At 42.1% G+C, this 19,905-nt stretch overlaps 1 protein-coding gene across 1 annotated transcript in view; it reads left to right on the top strand.

The window, feature by feature from the left end:
- The window catches only part of LOC114458426 (leucine-rich repeat and immunoglobulin-like domain-containing nogo receptor-interacting protein 3), a 48,901-nt gene extending 36,061 nt beyond the window's left edge, over positions 1–12,840 (top strand). The window contains exons 2-4 of the mRNA XM_028440792.1: positions 3,357–3,966; positions 4,406–5,149; positions 6,971–12,840. Of these exons, the coding sequence (XP_028296593.1) occupies positions 3,412–3,966; positions 4,406–5,149; positions 6,971–7,540 (1,869 nt within the window). The 5' untranslated portion in view covers positions 3,357–3,411 and the 3' untranslated portion in view covers positions 7,541–12,840. The remainder of the gene's footprint in view (positions 1–3,356; positions 3,967–4,405; positions 5,150–6,970) is intronic.
- Positions 12,841–19,905: the final 7,065 nt, after the last annotated feature.

Below are 19,905 nucleotides of genomic sequence, written 5' to 3'. Positions count from 1 at the left end.
CAGTGGACCCCCAAGGCCGAGCAAGCATTTCAGTCCCTCAAGGTACGCTTTACCTCTGCGCCTATCCTTGTTCAGCCAGATCCCCACCTTCAGTTTGTGGTCGAGGTGGATGCCTCCGACTCCGGGGTTGGGGCCGTACTCTCCCAGAGGACCCCATCTGACCAAAAGCTGCATCCCTGTGCCTTCTTCTCTCGCCGCCTGACCCCAGCAGAACGGAACTACGATGTGGGGAACCGGGAGCTGTTGGCGGTCAAGCTCGCTCTAGAGGAGTGGCGGCACTGGCTGGAGGGGGCAGAGCACCCATTCATTGTCTGGACAGACCATAAGAACTTGGAGTACATTCGTTCAGCCAGGAGATTGAACTCTCGGCAGGCCCGCTGGGCGCTGTTTTTTGGTCGCTTCCAGTTTTCCCTCACGTATCGCCCGGGGTCCCGTAACATCAAGCCGGATGCCCTGTCTCGTCAGTTCTCCTGCGACGAACCCTCTGGTGACCCTGAATCTATCCTTCCCCCTGCTCGTCTTGTCGCCTCTCTAACCTGGCAAGTGGAGGATCAGGTCCGTCAAGCACAGTCCCAACAGCCAATCCCAGGTAACTGCCCGCCTAATGTTCTCTATGTTCCTGAGTCTGTGCGTACCCAGGTGCTCCAGTGGGCTCATACCTCTCGCTTCGCCTGCCATCCTGGGGGCTTCCGGACCACAGCCATCCTTCGGCAGAGGTTTTGGTGGCCCTCTCTCGAAAGGGACACTCGGGACTTTGTCGCCGCTTGCCCCACCTGCTCCCGGGGCAAGACCCCTTACAGACCCAGCTCGGGTCTCCTTCAACCACTCCCGGTGCCCACTCGGCCTTGGTCACACATCGCTGTGGATTTCGTCACGGGGCTACCCCCCTCTGGAGGTAACACGGTCATCCTCACCATTGTTGATCGTTTTTCCAAAGCAGCACACTTCGTCGCCCTTCCCAAACTCCCCTCAGCCAGGGAGACGGCATCCCTCCTAGTTGACCACGTCTTCCGGTTGCATGGGATACCAGCAGACATTGTCTCGGACCGGGGTCCACAGTTCATCTCCGGAGTCTGGAAGGCCTTCTGCGCTGCCCTAGGGGCCACCCCCAGTCTCACCTCTGGCTTTCACCCCCAGTCTAATGGCCAAGCGGAGCGGGCCAATCAGTCTCTGGAGACGTACCTCCGGTGTCTGGTCTCCTCCAACCCCACTGCCTGGGTTGAGCATCTGGCCTGGGTGGAGTATGCACACAATTCACAGATAAACTCTTCTCTGGGGATGTCTCCTTTTCAGTGCTCCCTCGGCTATCAACCTCCGTTGTTCCCCTCCCAGGAACAGGAACTCTCCGTTCCCTCTGTACAGACCTTCGTCAGCCAGATCAAAAGGGTCTGGGACAGGGCCAGGGCCAGACTTATTCAATCAACTGAGAGGATGGAGCGGCAGGCCAACCGCCGTCGCTGCCCGGCACCAACCTACTCTGTGGGCCAACGAGTCTGGTTGAGGGCCAAGGACCTCCCTCTGAAGGTCGAATCCAGAAAGCTGGCACCCCGGTTCATCGGTCCCTTCCCCGTGGAGAAGATCATCAGTCCGACAGCGGTACGTCTCACCCTTCCCAGAACTTTGAAAATTCACCCCACGTTCCATGTCTCGCAGGTCAGGCCCGCCAGGGACTCCCCCCTGGCTCCTCCTGTTCCCCCCCCCCCTCCTCCCAGGATGGTGGATGACTCGCCCGCCTACTCGGTTCGGCGCTTGCTGGATGTCCGCCGCAGGGGTCGCGGCCTCCAGTTTCTCGTGGACTGGGAGGGTTACGGGCCTGAGGAGAGGAGCTGGGTTCCCCGCAGTCAGATCCTTTGCCCTGACCTAATCAGGGATCTCAAGCGGCGGCGTCCTGAACGTTTTGGTCGTGCGCCTGGAGGCGCACGTAGGAGGGGGGGTACTGTCATGCCCTCTACCTCTGGCATCTCCTGAACTGGTCCGTTGGCACCATCTGGTGGTCTCCATGCCTCACTATCCAGACTACTCAACTCTAATCATCAGGATTGCTTCCAGCTGCGGCGGGGAGTGGTCACACCACTACTTAAGACACCGGCAGACCACAAACCGACGCCAAACTGTAAGCATTGCAGACTCTGACCCTCTCAGCCGATGGGAGCTCTCCTGCTTCCTTCCCTCCTGGAACCATCATCACCGCTGGAATCCCTCAGCTCACTCCACCCTTCAGCTGGTTCTTCCCCACTCCTGTGCCAGGCTCCTTCGTTTCGGCCGCGTTGGCTGCAGCTCGAGCGTCTCTGTGTTCCTGCCCATTTGGGGTTCAGAGGTTTCCTTTGTTAGTTTAGTCATTCTGAGTTTATGCCTTTAGACCTAGGGTTCTGTTTTTTCATCAGTAGTTTCCTGATCGTTTTTAGTTAATCTTAGTATTAGGTCTCCCTCAGTTAGCTCAGCACTTAATTTCTCCACCACCCCACTTAGGGCGCTGGTAGGTTTTCTGTTGTATTCAGTTTTTGTGAAATAAATCAGTTAATTGTATCTGTGCCTCCTGTTGTGCTGTCTGCGCTTGAGCCTCAGTTCCGTCTCGTGACACTCTCAACCTTCATCTGTTCATCATGACACACCATACACACAATAACAGTTACATTTCAGTCTTTTTGACAGGTATATGACCAGTATTCCTCATGTATAACACACAAGGCGACCACAAAAATACACAAAATTACTCCACACAGAAAAAAAAATACACAATGACAACAAAAACACAGAAAATGTCTCCAAATATACACAGGAAAGGACAAAAAGTGAAAAGATGACAATAGAAATGTGCAAAAGTAACAAAAAAATATAGAAAAAGACAACAATCACACAAAAACAGCAACAAAAAAATACAAAATTACAGAAAAACCCATGAAAATTACTGCAAAATATTTATTATTATTATTATTATTATTATTATTATTATTATTACTTTCATTACTATAAAAAAATGTACTAAACAACATGAAAAACACACAAAACAACAATAATGCACAAAATTACTCCACTCCAGACGACCTCAAGACAAAAATACACAAGACAACCACAATATTACACCAAAAACACACAGGGTGACAACAAAAAACTTAAAACATAACTACAAAAATATGCAAAAGTAACAAATAAATGTAGAAAACGACAACAATCACACACAAAACAGCAACAAAAACATACAAAATTACAGAAAAACCCATGAAACTCTTTGTTGTTTCCTCTGATGCTCTGATGATGAATGTTGATCATGTGACCCTCAGATCTGTTCGCTGTGAGTCAATGTTGTTGTTGTGATACGTTAGCGCCCTAGCTAACTCTTCTTCTCTGTCTTCCAGGGTTCTGGTGCGCTGACCCTGCCCGGAGCAGGTGGGGCGTCAGGAGACCAGGGCCATGACCTGCTGCTCCGGCCCTGGTGGACGTGGCTTAGTGCCGTGGCCGGCAGTGTGGCGAAGGCTCCTGGCCGCGTTGCTGATCGGCCTGATCACCCTATCGCTGCCTGGGAGCAGCCAGGCCTGCCCGCCGCGCTGCGAGTGCTCCGCCCAGCTCCGGTCGGTGTCCTGCCAGCGACGGAGGCTCACCAACATCCCAGAGGGCATCCCCACGGAGACCCGCCTCCTGGACCTGAGCAAGAACCGCCTCCGCTGGGTGCAGTCCGGGGACCTGGCGCCCTACCCGCGGCTGGAGGAAGTGGACCTGAATGAGAACCTGATTGCTACGTTGGAGCCCAACGCCTTCTCTACGCTGCATCATCTCAAAGTGCTGAAGCTCAGAGGAAACCAGCTGAAACTGGTTCCACTGGGTGCCTTCGCCAAGCTGGGGAACCTCACCAGTCTGGACCTGAGCGGGAACAAGATGGTGATCCTACTGGACTACACCTTCCAGGACCTGAGGAGTCTGAAACATCTGGAAGTTGGAGACAACGACCTGGTTTACATAGCCCACAAGGTAAAAGAATCTGGTCTCTACTTTTATATGGAGAAATGTGAAAAATATGTTCTATCTCCATGATATAGATCTATGAACAATATTGTTTGATTTCAATTAAACGGCAAGACTTTTCTAAGTGACTTTTAATTTAAATGTAGTTAAACAAACGGAATTCAACTTAGATTGGTAACTAACAGAAAAAATCGCTCTGGAATTCTCCTGTTTGATCCGCTCTAGACTTGGTTTGTGCATTAAGAGCAAACGACTCCTAGAGCGTTTTAAATGGTCTAGAGTTCATTGGTGGGAATGCAACCGAAGTCATTCAAAAGTCTCCAGTCGTTCCAAAATGCTCCATCGTGGCTGATGCTGCTAATGTGCAAATGTTGGGTTTTTCATCATTTATGGCAAGGGTGTTGAGATGTATCATAAGGTTCCTCCCTGTCATCTCCATCCTCAGGCTTTTTCAGGGCTGCTTGGTCTGGAGGATCTCACGATCCAACGCTGCAACTTGACTTCAATCTCGGGCCAGACGCTGTCCTACCTCCGCAGCCTGGCCACGCTTCGTCTCCACCACCTCGGCATCACTGCCCTGGAGGACCAGAACTTCCGCAAGCTCTCTAACTTGCGTGTTCTGGACATTGACCACTGGCCGTTCCTGGAGTACATTTCCCCTCTGAGTTTTCAAGGCCTGGACCTCCACCGGCTTTCCATCACCAACACAAACATCACCTCAGTCCCCTCGGCGTCCTTCAAGAACCAGGTGCACCTCACGCACCTGAACCTGTCCTACAATCCCATCACCACTCTAGAGCCGTGGGCCTTTAAGGACCTGCTGAGGTTGAAGGAGCTCATCATGGTCCGAACGGGGTTGACCACGGTGGAGCCTCATGCCTTCGGAGGCCTGCGACAGATCCGGGTGCTCAACTTCTCATCCAACGTCCTGCAGACTCTGGAGGAAGGTTCCTTCCACTCTGTGAACAGCCTGGAGACCCTCAGAGTGGACGGGAACCCACTGATGTGCGACTGCCGTCTGTTGTGGATCCTGCAGAGACGCAAGACCCTCAACTTTGACGGCAGAGTGCCAGTGTGTGCGGGGCCGGTGGAGGTGCAGGGCGTCAGCCTGAGCGCCTTCACCGACTCTGCCCTCTTTGACCACTTCACGTGTCAGAAACCCAAGATACGCAACCGCAAGCTGCAGCAGGTAATGCAACACATTAGTTCACAACAGTAACCCTGACAAAAAATATTAAGGAACATGCAAAAATGTTCTCTTGAACTTCAAATTAACTTTTTTATTTTTGCCTTCAAAAGTCCATACAACACAACTTTAATAGAAGAAAATAGGCAGAAAAAAAAACAAAAAACTTTTGATCTAACTTTACCTATTTTTGGTGGGACGAGATCTCAGAATCAGAATCAGAATCAGAATCAGAAAGGTTTTATTTGTCAAGTACAGTTTTTAAACAGCACAGGAATTTGACTTGGTAGTTGGGCGGAACAAAAAACAAAACACAAAACCAGCAACAATGATAATAATGATGATAAATAAAGGATAAGGGATAAATCAAGGATAGACAAAGAATAAAGAATAAATATATATATAATTATATACCCTCATGACTAGGGCTGTAGTCATGAGGCTAGTGGCAGAGGGAAAAAACTGTTTATGTGTCTGGAGGTTCAGGTCCTGATGGACTCAAACCTCCTTCCAGGGGGGAGAGATTGAAACAGTTTGTGTCCGGGGTGGGGCGGTCAGCTACAATCTCTCCTGCATGCCTCAGAGCCCTGGAGGTGTACAGGTCCTGGAGGGAGGGCAGATTTCCGCCGATGTTCTTCCTTGCAGAGTGGATGATACGCTGCAGTCTGACCTTGTCCTTGGCCTTAGCTGCAGCGTACCAGATGGTGATAGAGGAGCACAGGATGGACTGGATGATGGAGCCGTAGATATTAAAACATCTCGACATGTATCGTCGGTGGGTTTATGGTATCTCTCGGAGGTCGGCTGTGTTGATTTTCCTTCAGATTCCGAAATGCCAACTCACTCTACCCTCAATTGTTGTTGTTGTTCTTCTTCTTCTAGTAGACTCGATGCAGCAGAGGCATGTTGCTGCCTCCACAAGTTAACAAAGGAGCCACCATAGACCATAAACGGTCTATGGTGGATGTTTTTGAAGGATGTCATATATTGGCTCTGCTTCTAGTTTCAGTTTCAGTTTCAGTGTCACTTAAAGTTTATACACTTTTGAAAGAAAAAGTCTAATTCATTTTATTTTATTATTGTTTTTTATGGTTAGTTCAATAAATTATGTTCAAAAAATAAAATACATATATATAATCTATGAATTTGATAATAAAAATAGATAAAAATAAATAAATAAAAAATTTGGTTTTTATTTAAGGTTTTATTTATTCAGAACTTTTTTCAGGAAATGAACTTTGATATCCTGAGAACTAGACAGTTCTTCTCCAGAGACGATCAGGCCAAGGGGGTGTGGCCAACCTGACAGAACTGTCAACTTGGCCATGTCCAGAAAGAACTTATCAGGACATATCAAAGCGATCAGCAGACACCTCTGAGGAAGACTGACAGTGGACAGTGGAAATGTGTCAAGACCTGGAGATTTCCTAAAAAAAGTTGTCTGAATATAAGAAAACCTTAACATATTGTGAATGAAGACAAAATGAACTTGCTGGAATAAAATATTTTTTTTGTTTTTTTGTCCTCATCAAAATAAAATATTGAATCTATCTCGTAACTTATCTTATTGTGTACTCGATGTTTGGTGCCACCCCTATTACGGCATAGAATTGAAAGTGTAAAGGGAAAAGGAACAAAGTTAATTCTTGGATAAGAAAAAAAAAGTTAGTGTTTGCAGATCTTTGCTTTCCTTAATTACAATTTCTCAATTGTAAAGCTCCTTCCTTCCATTAATATTAATAAATAATTTTCCATCAACTTTACTTTCCTCCCACCCTTCATGTATGAGCCTGTGTTCTCCCCACTGATCTGATTATCTTGTAGGTGGTCGCTCGTGAAGGCCAGCCTGTGAATTTCCTGTGCCGAGCGGAGGGTGAGCCGGCGCCCGCCATTATCTGGATCTCCCCTCAGCGCCGACGAATCACGGCCAAGAGTTCCGGCCGCGTCACCGTCCTCCCGAGCGGGACCCTGGAAATCCGCTATGCCCAACTCACCGACAGTGGCACGTACATCTGCATTGCCAGCAACGCCGGCGGCAACGACACCTACTTTGCCACGCTGACGGTGCGCAGCCAACCGCTGGACGCCGCCTCCGCCTTCTTCCTCAACCGCTCCCTGTACGGCGGCGAGTTCTTCAATGACACAAACATGAACAACACGCGCGTTTTCCTCAAGTTCACCTTGGACCTGACCACCATCCTGGTGTCCACAGCCATGGGTTGCATCACCTTCCTGGGCGTGGTGCTCTTCTGCTTCCTGCTGCTGTTTGTGTGGAGTCGCGGTCGTGGCCAGCGCAGGAACAACTTCACGGTGGAGTACTCCTTCCGCAAGTCCGAGCCCGTCACCGGGAGCTCATCGGGAGGGACCAGGAAGTTCAACATGAAAATGATATGAAACAACGCAGCCAGGGGTCCTTCGGGGGAGGCATGAGCACGTCCCACAAACGTGTTTGACGCACGCAAACGCACACTGCCACAGACTCACAAAGAAGCAAAAGGTTCGCAATTCTGAGTGAACTGTTGAATTAGAAACGTTCAATTTACATAAAGTAGAAGACGCTGATGCTGTGCGATATAATGATATATATCGTAGCGCGATAAAAAACATCTACCGTACAATATGACCCTCCATTGTTTATATCGCAAATTTAATGTGTGGTCTTATTTTGGCGCGACAAAGATGCAGAAAATAGATACTGTGGTATATGCGGAGGTGAAACACTGCTTTTTTGGACCAGATTGAGTCCCCCGGAGCATCTGGAATCACAATTCATCAGGTTACAAACTGTGTCACTATAACCAATATGACTCTTCCAAGCAAAATAGCTACTATAGTAGCCACAGCTGTTCTGTGGCAGACTGACGCAAGCGAGGCTGCCATAGTGGGCCAATGGCCCCTCCAACCACCACCAACACTCACTCACACACTACATTCATACTAGGCAATGTGGGTGAAGTGTCTTGCCCAAGAACACAATGACAGACACCTGGGGTGGCTGTCACCCCATTGTGGCACCTGGAATTCTCAGTGGTCTCCCATCCAGCTACTAACCAGGCCCAGACCTGCTTAGCTTCCGAGATCTAACGGGATATTTTATATTTTCCATTCAATTCATGTTAATTTAAGGAAGAAATACTGTAGCATCGAGTCAAAAAGAGTAGAGGCTGATGATTTTGTGACTTTTGATCTTGTTTTCCCTTGGTTACATGAGCCAGCTAAACCAACGTAAAAGCTGGATGAAAATAAATAACAAGACACAAAACAAATTGTTAGCTTAGTTTTTTCCATACAACCACAATTAGCATCTATACATGGACAAAAGTAACTAAAACACATTTTTACAGTCTTATACATGTAATTAACTTTTGCTGTAGCTAAAACCTTTAATTACTCTCAGTTCCGTTTGTTATATGCATACAAGTTCTTTCAAAATAAACTTGACAATCACATTCAAAATAAAAGCATATAACTTAACATGGTGTCATTTACAAATACTATATCGGGATTTATAACATTATCAGGATATAAATCTACCTATGTCGTGATATTAAATTTTCTCCATATTGCAATATTACATTTTCTGCATATCGCGCATTTACATTTTTCTTTGTATCGCACAGCACTAGAAGAACCTTTTAACAAAGAATGAACACTCCCTTCTTTGTGAGATTGTGATGCCAGGTCATCTGCCGTGTGAGTTTGGGACGAACGCGCCTGGCCGTCGGTTGTCGTGGCGACCCCGCGCTCGATTCAGAAGTGCGTTGAACGCAGGACGCCATTGTAACCGTAGCAACCAACGCAAGAGAGGGCAAGCGACAGGGCATGTGCTCACTGTTGCCCCCTCTGCTGCGTCGGCACTCACGTGACCTCACCAGCGCCGCCCAGGGGGGAGTGGCCTGGGGAGGCGGGGCCATCCTCAGGGGCAGACGGAGGAAAACGCATCACGTAGTAAACAAAAAGCTCAGGAAGTGTCGAGCAATACCGTGTGTAGAGCCGCGAGGCGAACAAAGCCATAGTTTGTGTTTGTGTTTTATAAATAGCCTGGCAGATATGTCAAAAAGATGTTCACTTCTGGAAGAAAGCATAACGATTTGTATATGGGAGTTTGGTGAGTAGCTGAATCCATTTTTAATGGGATCCACGCTGGCAAACCATTGGTTCCCACTCAAAATCAAGAAATCCAAAATGGCCACCATCCGTATTATAATTTGTGTATTGTACGTTTTCAGGGTCAGGGTTTCAAGGTCGCATTGAGTCGCATTGATATAGGTAAATGGGTCAGGTAAGAGCCAAAATCATATTTACCTGTTTGTTGTTTCCGTGCACAGTTCGGCATTCACTTTGATTGACAGTATCAAAAACAGGAGGTCAAAGCCTATTGACTGGGCGATCACAGCGCTCGTTTCCATGTGCATAGGGGTCTATAGAACGAAAGCGGGACTTATATACATTGACGTATGTGAATGACCACCAGGCAGTAGAGCATAGTAAAAGACTAGTTAGGTATTTTTTCTCATTTCAAAAGAATGATATATAAACTCCGGATATCAGCTTTAAAATACTGTAAATTGTACTCAGAACAAAATCCAAGATGGCCGCCATCCGTATTGTGAAGTTCAATCTTATCATAACTTGGGTGTCGAACTCGTTTTAGTTCAGGGACCAAATACGGACCAGTTTGATCTCAAGTGAAAAAGTAAAATTAAATATATAGACCGTCTCGAGATTTGCGCCAACCACAATGTGTGCAACATATACAATAATGCAAAAATGATTAATAACATAATTGATAATGTTGACTACTAAAATTTGCATCAACGCATGATAAAATCAGGCTGGCCACTTTCTGCTTAATTTTTGGTGCAGTGTTGATTCACCATTTACAATGTGAAGTAGAATTGCGCAACAGAAGAACCAACCTAAAGTCTCAAAAGATTGGAACCATTTCATTGAAAACTTAAACTACACACCTGAGGTAAAACTAACATCTGTGACATGAAACTAACAGTAATATGTTAGAATTAAAGCAGCAGAAAAATACTTCATAAAAAAAAAAATTTTTTTGAATGAATTTGGGAAAATTGTCATGAAAAACCCCTGCCAACTCAGCGCCTGCTGAAAGCCTATAATTCACCACTGTGGTCATGCTTTTATGTCAAATACAACAAAAAAGTTATGAAAAAATATCCAAATTCACTATGCGGACGGCGGTCATCTTGGATTTCTTGATTTTGAGTGGGAACCATTGGTTTGCCAGCGTGGATCCCATTGAAAATGGATTCAGATACTCGAAAAAACTCCCATATACAAATATTCATGCTTTCTTCCAGAAGTGAACATCTTAGCATAATATTGCTACATATCTGCTGGGCTCACAGCGTGTAGAGTGTGCATGATTCACTCACTGCCATTTTTACACGCTGCGGTTCTAACAAAGGAACGTCACACACACACACACACACACACACACACATGCTCCTTCTGCCTCTGATGCGGTCGGCGTGTGAATGTCTCTGCCCCCCCTAACCCAGTGCATCCCCCCTCCTCACCCACACACACCCCCTACACCCCCACTGGGTCCTCCTTGAGGGAGGGGTCCCTGGCTGGAGTCCAAGGATTTCAATGTAAATGAAGTAGTGTTAACCCTACCCACGCCACGTGCGTCGTATAGTGGAGAGTCGTACTGTGCTTAGAAAACAATGAGGAAAACCAAGTGTTTCGTTTTTTCCTTCCCTTCTTTCCTTCCTTCCTTCTCTTTCATTTTATTTTTATTCTTGCTCCTTGTGACCTTTTTTCACGTCTCTAAAGACCCAAAACCTTGTCATGGAACCATCCTGCCCTCTGGAAACTACATCAATCCCAAACTGGACTCACACTTAAGATTATTAATGCACAAATAAAACATTATGTCCATAACTTCACCACAAGAGGTACCAGAGAGAGCGAGAGAGAGAGAGAGAGAGAAATGACCAGGAAAGATTTCGCATCTTGGATGCATCTATCGACTTTGTATGGAATCTGGATGTACGGCCATTTCGTGACGCATCCGGTATGAACGCAGCATTAGTACTCTGTCTCAAACTCTGCTTAGAAGAGGCTTTAGTGCTCAGATGTATTAAATACAGTCGCGTCTGTACAGCTGCGTTGTTTTGATAAGAAAAGTGTGTAATGTACCAAATTTCGGTGCATTCCTAGATTTATTTGCACTAATGCTTATCTACATCACATGTGTCAAACTCAAGGTCCCAGGGGCAAAACGTGTTCCTATAGAGCATTGAATGTGGCATGCCTGGAGTAAGTAAAAACAAAGAAACAACACTGATATATGTCGCAAAATACCAAATAATTCAGTTCAGTCAGGATCACTTTAGTCAAATAGCTTTATTTAGCATGCATTTAGGTTTGGCGGCATGACTCTGTTCTTGGACCTCTTTGCCCTTTGCAGCAGCTGCATGGAAAGCTTGAAGCAAAAGCAGCTCCCATTTGCTTTTCCATGAGCTAGATGGAGAGGCATAAACAGAGAGAGTGGTCACCATGACCCCCTGGAGACCCAGAAGAGGAGGAGCTGGGGTGGGGTTGGGTTGCGTGGCATTTGCAGACGAAGCGTGCGGAAGTAGTGCCGTGGGTTAAATGCAGCGCTGAGAACAACTCTAACCAATGAGAAGCATAGAACATGATCAGCCGGATGATTAACTGATCAGGGGATGGATGCTGTCAGTTAACAGCTACTGACAGATGAAGGGGCTGGACTAGCTTGACTTCTGTGCCTGCCTGAACTAAAGCAATGCTCAATTTAGACTTTCATTCATTCCATTAATTCCCTGAGTCAATAAATATATATTTAATTTTCTTGCCATATTTGCTTTAAGTAATATTTGCTGTTTTTAAACTGATACTTCTCGGCTCAGACAAATATTCCCAAATTCTAATTAATACTAAACAATGAGATTCAAACCAAGTGTGTGAAGGTGAGTTCATAGACTTTTAGATTCAGTTCATTAAAATATTTCAATCTAAATCCAAGTTTTTGATAAATCAATGTTCCAAATTCATGGTCAGCTGTGATTGGACTATGAAATCATCCAATGACAATATTTTTTTCAGTCTGAGAGCAAGATGGTTCCGAGCCCCGCCCCCTCCTTCTCCTCCTGTGTTCCCATTGGTCCATAGCTCTCAGTGGACACTAGGACGTCCAATGAGTGGACAAACGTAGATGTGTTCCATTTCTCCTCTTTCTGTCCACAGTGTTAGGCTGGAGTGTGTGGTTGTGTGGTTGTGTGGTAGTAGACACGTCGTTGTGTGTGTGGTTGTCGTCTCTGGACCAGTGATGGGAGACAAAAGATGAGAAAGGGGCGACCCAGGTCCCAGGTTCCCTCTCACAAACCAACTGAACATCAACAAACCATGGACTTTACTGTGTGTAAAATATCTGGATGTGTGCGTGTGTGTCACACTTTCACAAAATGTACAAAAGAAGAAACAGTCAACTGTACATTATTATTAATTTAAATCTGATTTAATTTTTATATTGTATTTGATCCTGAGGGTGTGTGTGTGTGCGCGTGAGAAAGGTCACAGGTTTATTCTAGAAATACACAAGTAAAACAATGCACAAAAATACTCCAAAAACACACAAATTAAAAAAAAGAATACAAACAATGACAAAAATAGACCACAAAAATACACAAAAAGGATTTGACAACAGAAAAAATACAAAATGATTTAAAAAAAAACACAAGACAACTACAGAAATACACAATAACACAAAAATACACAAAATGACTGCAAAAGCACTCAAAATGAAAACCAAAATACACCAAATGAATTCAAAAACACACAAAACAGCAACACAAAAATACATAATTTCAAAAATACACAATAACACAAAATGTACAAACAAGACGAGACAAAAACAGACTGCCAAAAAATAAAGAAAACGACATAAAAATCTACATACGACAACAAAAACACACAAAATTACCACAGAGACAGACAAGACTACTTGAAAAATACAGAAAGTGACGGAAAAATATACAAAAAAGAACAAAAACTCACAAACTGAATCAAGCACAAAAAGGCAACAATAATCCACAAAACGGGTTCAAAAACAAATAAAACATGTATGATTAATCCAAAAATTGCACAAAACAAAAACAAGAATATGCAAAATGAATAAAAAATCACAGAAAATGACAATAAACACACAAAACTACTTTAGAGACAGATAAAACTACAAAAATACAAAATAATTACAGAAATGTATACAAAATGAGAAGAAAAACAAACTTTTTGCTCTTTCCTGTGTTAATGCTCTGATTGTTATTCTAATGTTAACATGAATGTTGATCATGTGACCCTCACATCAGATACAGTCTGAAATAAAAGCTTCCATCTCTGAGCTTTAATCATCATTACTGTTATCATTTGTTACATGTTATTATTTACACTCCACGAATCAAAGCTTTTAAAATGATATATTGATTATTAACCTTAAACTGCACAGAGCTCACAGGGAATAGCTGCTCAGCTGCTGTATTTGGTCAGTCAGCCTCACTTCATAAAATAAGTAATGAGTAATACCGAGTAGATCAGAGTGGAGCTGGCTTTGTGATTGTTTCAGTAAATGTTAGACTGTGATAATAAAAACCAAACCTATAAAACTGGGCTGTAATATTTCACATTCATGTGCACTGCTGTGACCTCAGGGCTTTGATGTTCACACACACAAATGAAAGTGAAAGCGAGCAGGATTCTTTTACTGGGAAGTTCTAACATCTCTGCTGGTTTGTCCTTGGCTGCAGTCGCTGCATCAAAGTCTAGACACTTCATTTACCTCCACAGAAATAGAAAGAGATGGAAAAACAAATATATGTTGTAAAGCCTCCAACCTTTAAAAATGTGAAAGCACAAAGTTGGGACGTTTGCCTGTCAATTTGGTTTATGTTTGTGTCACTGATGGAGGGACAACAAACTATTAATATTATTATTATTGTTATTATTAGTAGTAGTAGTGGTAGTAGTAGTAGAGCTGTATTTCATCATGTTCATTCCTCTCAGAGGAAATGAATCAGGGTGAAAATCATTTTAACCTTGTCACGTGCATTAAATGATAAACAGCTCTGTTTCTGTTGTCTGCGTACATACTGCCACCTGGTGGTCACTATGGGTACCACTGATACCTTTGATAGTTAGCTTTTTATTGTATTGTATACAATCTCAATAAATTAAAAATACACAAATATCTACTTAAGAGAGGTTAAAGGCATGCATAAAAAATGTCAAGTATCACAGTGCAATTAGGTGTGAACATTCATGTCAGAGTATTCTGAGCATTAAAACAGGAAACATCAAAGAGTTTGGTGGTTTTGGGGCTAAATTATCCATATTCATGTAAGCATTTTAAAGAAAGGATGGATTTAAACATTTCTATACAAAATATCAAGGGATTTCGTCAAATTTTGTCAGTTTTTTTTTGTCAATTTGTGTATTTTTCTTCATTGTTCTGATGAGAGTGCAATATACAATAACCAAAGTACACAGAAATTACTTGTAAAACATTTACAAAAACAATACAAAAAACACACAAAAGGATAACTGAAATACAAAAAAAAAATGAAAAATATACAAAATCACTCCAAAAATAAAATAGACACACTAAAATAACAGAAAAAAACAATTCAGATATCAACAAAAACACACAAAGGCCAATAAATATATAAGAAAACCACAAAAATGACTTCAGCCATTCAAAACATTTGCTTCAAAAACACAAAAATTACTCAAAAAATATACAATTACAAGAAACAATGCATAAACCAATAACAAAAACACAAACAAATGACAGGACAAAATACAATTGAGAGACAAACATACAAAACCACAAAAATATACAAACAACAACAAAAATGACTCCAAAAACAGAAAACCATGACAAATATACACAAATTGACATCTAAAACACACAAAAATAACAGAAAAACACACAGAACAACAACAGAAAAACTCACAAGGAGTAAAAACTTTCAAAATAACTAAAAAATTGTATGAAAATAGCAGAAAAATATACAAAAAGTGAACAGAAACCCTTTATAGTTTCCCTATCAATGCTGTGATTGGTTAATGTCACAGAGACTGTTGTTGCCTTCCCACTTTGTGGCTGAAGTTTTCACACACATACACACACACACACACTTTGTGGATCTAATTGTACAGAGTAGATCTGTTAGCCATATGAGACGTGGTCAGATGTTTAGACCTCTATAGACCTCCGTGCCATGTCTGACAGAGGAAAATGACTGTTTCACTGTAAATAGTGTAGCTATAGATTTTACTGATGCTTCTGTTCTAATCCACGTTTGTTTCTCAAGGAAGAAACAGATGCAGGGTTATTGTTTTTTTTTTTTGTTTTTTTAAGTGTACATTTTCTATACAGTTTGTCTGTAAATCATAAAAGCATGATGTGACTCCATCATCTAAAGCCTGAGTTTCTCCTTCACTTTCACCAAATATACAACACCACTCATTCACACTCTTTCTTGATTTATAATTTGTGTATTTATTTGTTCATCACACAGGGAGTTGAAGCCATAGTCAGTTGCTCGCAGTAGCAGCGCTGGGAATGAGGTGGATTATGTCCTTTTAAAGTCAGCTTCAACTGATTATATTAATACAACAATTAAGAGCTAAACATTTGAACTTATTTATTTTATTTGAATGACTCCAAAGACACACATAACAACAAAAAATATACAAATGTAATACACATAACAGTAAAAATACATAAAATGAGTCCAAAAACACACAAAACAACAATAAAAAAACTATATAAATCTGACAAAAAATAAATAAAATATACACATGACAGCAAAAATACAAATATTGAGTCCAAAAACACAACACACATACAAAAACAATAGCAAATAAAATGAGAGGGAAATATACAAAATGACTCCAAAGACACACAAAACAACAAAAATACACATAACAGCAAACAGGGGCAGATGCCACCCCACAACAAAGCCTTGCCCCCCTGCTGCCACCCTAATTTGTACACACGGGCACAGAACGGTCCGCCGACCGGTAATGACCCGCTGCCGCTTCCTGACTGCGGAGCCAACGTTCTAAAACACCAACGAAGAAGACGCGGAAGTATCGCGGGAGTTCACTAGAAGTATGTTGTTTACATTGGCGCGCGAGAGAAAAGAGGTAAAAACAGCTGCCAACACTTACGCATTTGCCGTGAGCAGTGAGCACACATTTGTATCAGAAACAAAGTCGTTCCAAAACGGAGTAACAGCCCCGGACTCTCTCTCCCCTGCCTCCCTCCCTTCATGACTGACGTTCCACTGCCTTCAGACATCGGTGAGTGTGTGTGTGCTCATGGTTTGCTGTTTGAGTGTGTTTTGTTTTGCTGCAGCTTGTGTGTTTACGGATTGTGTAGGTTTAAGTGTGTGTGTGTCAATGTGCACTGACGTGTGTGTCCAGTGTGTGCAGAATGTGCACCCGTTTGGGAGCATATGTATATGTAGCATCATAATTTATGTACCCTTCGTTCTTTGGTTATTTTGTTTTAAAACTAAATCAAAATAACAAATACACAAAATCATCATATGCCCCTTAAAATAAGTTTTTATACTTAGTTATATAACAGTGTGGCATCATTAACATGTCAATGTTAAAATAATAATAGTAATAACAATGTGCCAGTGACAATTTTCCCCCATCTGCTTACAGTTTGTTTACAGTGAAAACAACTGATTTAAAAACATATTGCACCGTAGTAATATAATTAAAACTACTGGACACTTTTTTTTATCACTCACACAATTCCGAGTCTTACTCTTTATTAAATGTTACAGAATGGTTCTTCAATGTGATGGATGTGACAATAATCCTGTTTATTTTCATGGACAGAAGCTGTTTTTCTGTGTGGATGTTAGTCTCCACTCCAGTAAATATTAACAGTGTTTAGCTATTGGCTAGTCCAGGGGTCTGCAACCTGCGGCTCTGGAGCCTCATGTGGCTCTTTGACTCTTTTTGCGATGGCTCCCTATAGTTTTCAAAAATATGTTAAGATAAGGAATTATTTCATACAGTGGGCATTGATGACATTAACTTCAAATATAATTATGATAAAACCATTTGTTAACCTAAAAATAAATCATATTGTACAATAACTCTGCCACCTCTACAGACCATCAACTTTCCTGCATCTGTGGCTAACCTTAAGTTTTAAATCCCTTGTAATAAAACTGAACTAACAAAAAGGCTGTTTAGGAAGAAAATAGAGATTTTATGTGTGTGAAAAATTATATTTACAGGAGCTGCCAACATGTCGGCTTTATATGCATGCTTGATATGTTGCAATGAATTAGCAATTAGCGTGTGTTGACCGACATGATCATGTGTTATCTAATTCAGGTTATTTTTTGTAGCCCTTCAAATACATTATCTCAAAAAAATGTAGAATTTTATGTAGAATAGAATTTTACACACACTATTGTTTTAATTGAGAAGGTATTTTTTCGGCTCCGGAAGGGTTTTAATCCGGGTAAGAATAGACAAAATGGTTCCTTTAAGAGTAAAGGTTACAGACTGCTGGACTATAGGAGGTCACATGTCTATTCACTTCTGTGCGTCTATAAATCAATGTCTATCAAAGAAAAAATGGTGAAGATACTTTGTGAATCTCACAGAAATGAAGAGGATGTGATCATTATGCTTGTTAAGCAGCACTGATATGTGGCGACAGAGCTTCATATTTCTGGTTTCATTTCATAACAGTTTGTATTTTATCATCATCATTATAGTCAAATGTTAGCATTAGCATTATGAGACAATTTCAAATCAGCCTTTAATATTTTTGTATTTTATTTTTATTTTGAAAATACAACTGAAAAATACGTGTTGTGTTGCTATTTCTTCACACATAAGGAAATACAAATTTGAACACATATTTACTTTGTCTTGATGTTCATTTATTTATCAAAGTAATGAAAAGGAACCAAAAAAAAATAAGAAATGTTAAATGTTTAGGAGCAAAAGACGCATAAAGTAAATATATTTTCTCACCACTAGAGGGCGGGACACACACAGGAAGGAGAGGCGTCTTTATTTGTGTGTGTGTGTGTGTGATCAACTTGTTCGATTAAGTGTCCACTTAAAGCGTCAGATCTGGCACACACCTGGGGGGGAGGGGCCTCCATTGAAGGTCAGCGTCCAGAGGTCAAAGGTGAAACGCACACACACTCGCACACACACATTTCTCTACCCTCTTCCATCACTCTCTCCCTCCCTCTTTATTTGAAATTGATTGTCCCCACCATCACGAAGACACTTGGTACTGATTGATTGACCGATCGATTGATTGATCGATCGGGAAGAGGAGAGGGAGAGAACATCCATGCGGGGGGGGGAGCAGAGCAATGAGGAAGAAGCAAAGGACGCCATTTTGTCTGCAGTGAGTGTTGAAATGTGAGGAAGAATGAAACGCACATGTACACACACATATACAATATAACAGTGGTTCTCAACCTGTTCAGGCCGCAACCCCCAAAATAAAGGTTCCAAAGCCTGGGGACCCCCATCTACAATATCAGCAAAAAGATGGTCCATTGTTCTATGAATCTGTGATAACCACATTTATTTATTCATCTGAATAATATCCACTGTTATCCAGGTACGTTTACTATCATTTGGGCCATAGTATATAGTCACCTTCCTTGTTTTAATCAGAAATAAAATGGGTTCAAAGTGACCAAGAATGGTCAAAAAGGTGGTGAAATAGGATTTTAAAAACCACAGAAACTGGTTAAAAAGCTGCATATTGTGGATAATAGAATTTAAAAATGTAGGGAAAATTAGTTTAAACTGGCAAAATATGAGCATTAAAAGTCATGAATTTGGTCAAATTGGCAAAACATAAAGGAGTTAAAAGTAACAATAATGCATGGGTCAACATGTGACATTAATTTGGGAAAGTGTTTATAAGTGGAAAAAATGTGCAGAAAAATCATTGAATTTTGATGAAGTGTCAGAAATGGGAGTAATGTTGCAAAAATGCATTAAAAGGAGCAAAAATATGGCAAGAAAAGTGATCATTTTTAATTGTTTCCTAGAGGCAGGTCAGTTAAAACCTCAGGGTTTCATTACTTTAATCTGTCTTCACGTTCAGTTACATGACTACAAATCCCACAATGCAATGCACAAAACTTTACCCAAGTTCCAGTCACGTGACCATTTGTTTGCAATGGAGACAAAAGCAATGATTTCAACTTTCAACATTTGTCTGTGAGTAAATTCTCTATAAATCCCCTTGATGTATTGATGTCTGAGGCCTAAACTGTGTCTTTATCTGTGTTTTAATTAAAAATGTTGGTCATCGTCCCCAGCAGCTTTAATATTTACTACAATCAGTTCTTTTTTTCCATCATAACATTTCATTTAAAACAAATAACAGCAATAAATGAACAATGTATAACATTATAACTTACACTGCACACAAAAGAAGAAGAATGATTTGTTGGTGACTTGTTTTTCACTACATGAGCCTTTGTGTTTTGAATGCGAGGTCAGTGGACATGAATTGTCTTACTTTAGGAAGTAAAAGGTGGAACATGTTTGTGTTGTGAAGCATCGTTGAAGAGACTAACACGCGTGCACGTACACTCACTTATAAAAATAATATGCTCTCTGCTTGGAGTGTGTGTGCACGTGTGTCTGTGTGTGTAGCTTCACTGCATGTAGAAACACGTCAGTTA

This window comes from Gouania willdenowi, unplaced genomic scaffold (genome assembly GCF_900634775.1).
Source record: "Gouania willdenowi unplaced genomic scaffold, fGouWil2.1 scaffold_119_arrow_ctg1, whole genome shotgun sequence".
Lineage (NCBI taxonomy): Eukaryota > Metazoa > Chordata > Actinopteri > Blenniiformes > Gobiesocidae > Gouania > Gouania willdenowi.
This window is presented reverse-complemented; position numbering and strand designations above follow the sequence as displayed.